Source organism: Alosa alosa, chromosome 10, assembly GCF_017589495.1.
Source record: "Alosa alosa isolate M-15738 ecotype Scorff River chromosome 10, AALO_Geno_1.1, whole genome shotgun sequence".
In the NCBI taxonomy this organism is placed as follows: Eukaryota; Metazoa; Chordata; class Actinopteri; order Clupeiformes; family Clupeidae; genus Alosa; species Alosa alosa.
The window spans coordinates 30,537,397-30,543,880 of NC_063198.1; the positions used below are offsets into that span (position 1 = coordinate 30,537,397).

The following is a 6,484-nucleotide window of genomic DNA, read 5'->3' on the forward strand; positions in this document are numbered from 1 at the left end:
GGGGGCGATATGCATTGGAAGCTTTACATTTAAAATTCCTTATTATGTTGGGTAACCAACAGGTCTGCTTTACATGATGCAAACGTTTGTTTTTTGAGAATAAAGTAAAATGTAAAAAAGACCTAGCCTAATAGCTTTCTTCCTGTGTGCAAGATTTGTTTATCGTGACAACGCATTTTAGGCATGCCGCCTGAAATGCACACGCGGTGTCACGACTACATAAACAAATGGTTATGCACATTTCGCACATATGCACATAAGCACAGTCTTGGGTGGCGTTAAAAAGTTGTTAGCCTATCAGGAGATTTTAAGATTATTTATGTTGCATAGGCTACTGTGGTAAAGACATAGGCTACCGGTGGGCTATAAGGTCGTCTCGTTCACTGGATGAGGATTTTTCACTGGATGTCTCGTTCACTGGATGAGGCCCCAATTAACATCGATGCTGCATATGGATCAGTGACAGAGGCACTGTAGTTTCAAAGACTGTTGCAGTTTAGTTTTGTTGAGCAAGACTTTTTGTCAATGGTAAGACAAGAATTCTATTTCAATAGGCTATGCTTGCTTGGGCCTCTTGTGTTAATGTGCGCTGTGTGTGACCTGCGTGCATGCACGCTCATCTGATTCTGTAGACAATTTGTTGTGTGTTCCATTTAATGGGCTAAAAAGACAGGCTATCCACAAACGTGAACGTTTAATCACTAGCATGGGAATAACTGAGGCATCATCTGCGTCGGGCTCGGGTCGGGTTCGGACATAAAAATTAAAATGCCTGTCGGGTTCGGGTCGGGTTCGGACGCAACTCTGTCGGACGCGGGCCGGGTTCGGACAGAAATTTGCGGCCCGATCCGCACTCTAGCACACACACACACTTACACACACACACTCACACTGTTTCTCTCTCCTGTACACACACACACACACACACACACACACACACACACACACACACACACACACCCTTCTCACCCTCTCTTCCACTCTCTGTGTCTGTAGGCAGCCGATGGCTTGTACACAGGCTTCATCAAGGTCCAGCTGCGGCTGCGAAGGCCTGTGACGGTGTCGGGCCGCGCATCCTTCTACCTGCCGAGCGACGCGGTCAAGCAGATCCACATCAGCAGCATCACCACGGTCAGCGAGGTCATCCAGGGTCTGCTCAAGAAGTACACCGTCCTGGACAACCCGCAGAAGTTCGCCCTCTACAGGCGAACACACCGCGATGGACAAGGTGTGTGTGTGTGTGTGTGTGTGTGTGTGTGTGTGTGTGCGTGTGTGTGTGTGTGTGTGTGTGTGTGTCACAGTGGTGTGTGGCTCTACTGTCATATGTCCCTGGGCTTAAAGTTCTCAGCCAGGCACTGTGCCAGAATTCAAGTTCAAATATTTGACAAGATATATAACGGCTTCAAAAATGTCAGATAACTTCAGGCATAGAAATTCACACGGACAGGTTTGCCTGTGTTATCACACAAAACTCTTGCTGTGTCCCTTTAACAGTCATGATTGAGTTATTTGTGTTTGAGTTATTTGTGCAAGATTAGTGTATGACAGTGAATAATGAACACCTGTAGCTGCCTTCTGTAATATGTACATTCTTTAATGTGTGTGTGTGTGTGTGTGTGTGTGTGTGTGTGTAGATCTCTTCCAGAAGCTTCAAGTCTCAGAGCATCCTCTGTACCTGCGGCTGGTGGCCGGTCCTGAGCCAGACCATCTGACCTTTGTCCTGAAGGAGAACGAGACTGGAGAAGTAGATGTAAGACACACACTTCTACTAAAGACACACTTCTACTAAAGACACACTTCTGCTAAAGACACACTTCTATTAAAGACACACACTTCTACTAAAGACACACTTCTACTAAAGACACACTTCTACTAAATCACTAAACATAAACAGCTATGATCACGAACAACCACAGGACATAGCACACATCACACTTTTACTAAATCATTAAACATAAAACGGCTATGATCACGAACAACCACAGGACATAGCACACATCACACTTCTACTAAATCACTAAACATAAAACGGCTATGATCACAAACAACCACAGGACATAGCACACATCACACTTCTACTAAATCACTAAACATAAAACGGCTATGATCACAAACAACCACAGGACATAGCAGACATCACACTTCTACTAAATCACTAAACATAAACAGCTATGTATATCACTTACACATGTGTTCACAACATAAACTGATTAGATGGAAGGGGAGGCTCTTAACAGCAGTTGAGAATTCACCACATAATAGGACAATGTAACACACATCACCAACACACAACAAACAACCACAGGACATAGCACACATCACCAACATACAACAAACAACCACAGGACATAGCACACATCACCAACACACAACAGACAACCACAGGACATAGCACACATCACCAACACACAACAAACAACCACAGGACATAGCACACATCACCAACACACAATGAACAACCACAAGACATAGCACACATCACCAACATACAACAAACAACAAACAACCACAGGACATAGCACACATCACCAACATACAACAAACAACCACAGGACATAGCACACATCATCAACACACAACATACAACAAACAACCACAGGACATAGCACACATCACCAACAGACAACATACAACAAACAACCACAGGACATAGCACACAGAGTGGCAAACAGCCAGGACACAAAGCATACACACCTAGATATACAGCACTAATTACACCTCCCCCCATCAGACACTGTAGTACTACAAAAATGACACTACGCTACATACATGATTTGTCTAATCCCCCCTCCCTTTCTCTCTCTCTCTCTTCCCCGTCTCTCTCTTCCTCTCCCCATCTCTCTCTCTTTCTCTCACTCTCTCTCTCTCTCTCTTTGCAGTATCACGCATTCTCGGTGCCGGAGCTGCAGAACTTCCTGACCATCCTGGAGAAGGAGGAGAGGGAGCGGCTGCGGATCGTGGAGCATCGCTACGGCAAATACCGGCAGAAGCTCCTGCAGGCACTGGAGGAGGTGCAGAACAAGCCGGGCTAGACCCCCAACACCCCATCGCCAGGCCACTCAACCAATCAAAGCAGAGGGCCCACGAGACTTAACCAATCAGAGTGGAGGGCCCTCTGGACTCAACCAATCACAGTGGCAGGCCCCTATGGACTCAACCAATCAAAACTGCGAACTAATGAACTATCCGCTCAGGACTGGCTCTACAGGCCCATTCCCCAACCCCACCCCGTGTGGACCCCCCCACACCCCTCCCCCTCTCCCCTTCGTCATTTGGCATGAGTGGGCTGAAGGGGATAACAGAGTGATGTGGAAATGGGGTTTTCTGGGGAATGGGATGAGTGTGTGTTCTCATGAGCGAAATACTGGTGGTGACTGGTTTCTCAGACCCATTTGAGTGAGTGTGTGAGTGAGAGTTTATCTGTCTGTGTGTGTGTGTGTGTGTGTGTGTAAAGTACTTTTGTTTTTAGTCCTTCTTGGTCAGTTTTCCGCTTGAGTAAGTTCTTTGGTCAGTCCTCATTTGTTTTAACTTTTTTTTTTTTTTTTCCTACATGTTGCTGCTAACGCAAGTGTTACTTAGAGCATGACTCTCCTCAGTGGACACCGCTGAAGCCCCAAGCATGTCTTTAATGTGTGTGTGTGTGTGTGTGTGTGTGTGTGTGTGTGTGTGTGTGTGTCAGGGAGTCGCTGTTTTTAAGGGTGGGTAAACAGGGTGCAGAAAGCAGCCAGATATCAGCAGAAACACGCACACAGAGATACACATACGCACACACAAACACACACACACAAACGTATACACACAGAACGTCTGCTGCTGTGACTTCACAAACACAGATCATGTGTTCCTGTTCTCTCAAACTTTTGGGTGTTTTCTTTCTACTCAAGAGATCCTTCAAATGAAATGCCACCACATAGATATCCATCTCTTTGATTGGACCCCTGTCCTCTAATCCTAAAAGAGCAAGTCATTATATCTCTGTGACAGTTAGGTACCTTTAATAATACTCATTTTGTTTTTACTTGTATGGAACTCTTGGCGATGATGATTTTAGATGACTTGGTCTTGACTTGTAAGGTGTTTTTAAGGTATTTGGATACTTAGGAGTAGTCATGCGAAGATTCTCTCATCCACCATTGTAAATCACCCATGATGTCGCATGTGAACATTTAAAGCGAAGCATAGCGAAAAAGATAAGATTAGTGATTTATGAATGAATTTCATGCTGTACTGTAAAAACTAGCATGTCCAGTTGCAGACTTTTAAAATTTGTTTTCTGTTCCAAATGTGAAAAGGTGTGAGTTGAAGTTTTAAAACCCATCGTGACTGTTACAGGATTCGTGTATATGCTTTTGTAAGTCGGAGCCAGGCCCCTACTCCATAGGTCCATTCTGGGGTTGTATGAACGCTTACGTAAGGAGCATGCCGCCTCAAGCACTGAGAAACTATTTTTACCTCTCTCTTCCTGCTGTACAGCTCAAACACTGTGATCCACGGGTGTGTGCGTGTTTGTGTGTGCGTGTGTGTGTGTGTGTGCGTGTTTGTTTGTGTGTGCGTGTTTGTGTGTGTGTGTGTGTGTTTGTGTGTGTGTGTGTGTGTGTGTGTGTTTGTGTTTGCGATCAACAGACCAGAGAGAATTCTTGCCTAGCTTTGGACTGTCTGAACCTGCGGTTCCTCTCGTACTGAGCAGGAGCAGCACCATGGCAACACCACATCATCAGTAAACCACTGGAGGCTGTGGTGTCTTCTTCGTCAAACAGAGTTACGCCAGTATGGACACCGTCACACCAAAGTTGCCCCCACACACACACACACACACACACACACACACACACACACACACATGGTTTGTCTTTATGTGAGTTCTCCTGTATTTCCTTCTTCTCAAAGGCTTAAGGAGAAATGACTGCCTGGGATTGGCCCAGAGAGGGTCCATCAAATGCACGCGGACACTCGCACATCACAAACTCATACACACACTTTCACACACTGTCACACTCACACACTTGCATATCACACACTCCTTACAGTGAGCAGAGGACACAGTCCCTTAGCAGGACCTGATTGAAGAGAGGTTTGCCTATACACACATGGTATCGCCTCTGAAGCTCTAAACTAACTGGTGCACTAACCAAGTGCTAGAGAAGAAGAGATGTTAAAGCAGAGGAGGAGAGGAGAGTTAAAATTAGCGGAGGAGGCGAGGAGAGTTAAAAGTGCATCTACTATGGTTATTGGGTCGTATTTTGTACCCTAGATGCAAAAAAACATAATAATTATTTTATAAAGTGAGCTTGGACTGGTTTCCTACAGTAGATGTGAAGTTTCACCAGTTTTTGATGGAGTACACAGAAACCTTTAGTAAAGCCGCGCCCTGGTGTACAGGGATCAGGTAGTGGCGCCCGTCCTGATTTGGACACCCTCTGTGTTCATATTGGGAATCTGCAAGAAAGATTTCTACGCAGTCACTGGACAGTGAATAAAAAAGAAATGCAATACATTATCATCATTAATATGAGAAAGACCACAGAGTGGGTGCTAATGGCTTAGCCATGGAAAAATAGGGAAACAAGCCTCCTAAATCTCAGAGTCCAGTACACACACACACACACACACACTTCTCTTAACAACCAAAAGCACAGTTTGACCGTTCCCCGAGAGCCCCTTTAGAGCCAGTAGTGTCCCTAGCACCTTGTTCCCTGTGTTCCTCAGCTGCTCTGCTGTGGAGAGTGGAGTGCTGCCCCCTATTGGCTGGGATGTATCCTTGCGAGGGGTTGTATTGTATTGTATGTAACGTTACTGTACTGTACTGTATGCTCAGGCTGATGTTCCTAAACAGCCATGTTTCTGCTGGCAGTGCCTTTCGTCTGTGTGTATCTTTGCGTGTGTGTGTATGTGTGTGTGTGAGTGTGGCCTGATGTGGTTGTACTGTATTTCAAAACAGACTCCAGAGTTCCAGTGGGAACCCATTGAAGATTGGTGTGTGTGTGTGTGTGTGTGTGTGTGTGTGTGTGTGTGTGTGTGTGTGAGTAACTTATTTCACCACTCACACCCTGAGGGATATGTTGGGGATGTGAAAGATGTCCGGCAACTCTTTTTGTTCATGAGATTCAAATGTGTACAGGTATGTGTAAAGTATGCTGTAAAGACAAAAATTAAGAATAAAATAAAATGTCCACCTTTTACCTGACCTTGTCATGTCTTCACAAGCTACTCACTCTTACACACACATGAGTTCTACTCACTCTTACACACACATAGTTATTACAATCACAAGTTCTACACACAATTGTTACAATCACCATTCTAGCACCACGGATGACACCTACAGTTACAACAGTGATGTTCTTGAGATTGGAAGGATGAGGAGAACTTGAGGAATACTAGAGTCAGAGAAGGTTAGTAATCAAGGATCTTTGCTAGAGTGTTTGGATCAGAGACCATTGAACAATACTAAGGGCTTGAGGATCAGGGAAGTTAGCAGAACAAT

General features: G+C 45.0%; 1 protein-coding gene across 2 annotated transcripts in view; it reads left to right on the top strand.

The window, feature by feature from the left end:
• Positions 1-6,177, top strand: part of rassf5 (Ras association domain family member 5) — an 87,104-nt gene extending 80,927 nt beyond the window's left edge. For both annotated transcript variants that reach the window (XM_048255017.1, XM_048255018.1), the window contains exons 4-6: positions 997-1,228; positions 1,635-1,750; positions 2,880-6,177. In XM_048255017.1, coding sequence (XP_048110974.1) covers positions 997-1,228; positions 1,635-1,750; positions 2,880-3,032 — 501 coding nt within the window. In that variant the 3' untranslated portion in view covers positions 3,033-6,177. The remainder of the gene's footprint in view (positions 1-996; positions 1,229-1,634; positions 1,751-2,879) is intronic.
• Positions 6,178-6,484: the final 307 nt, after the last annotated feature.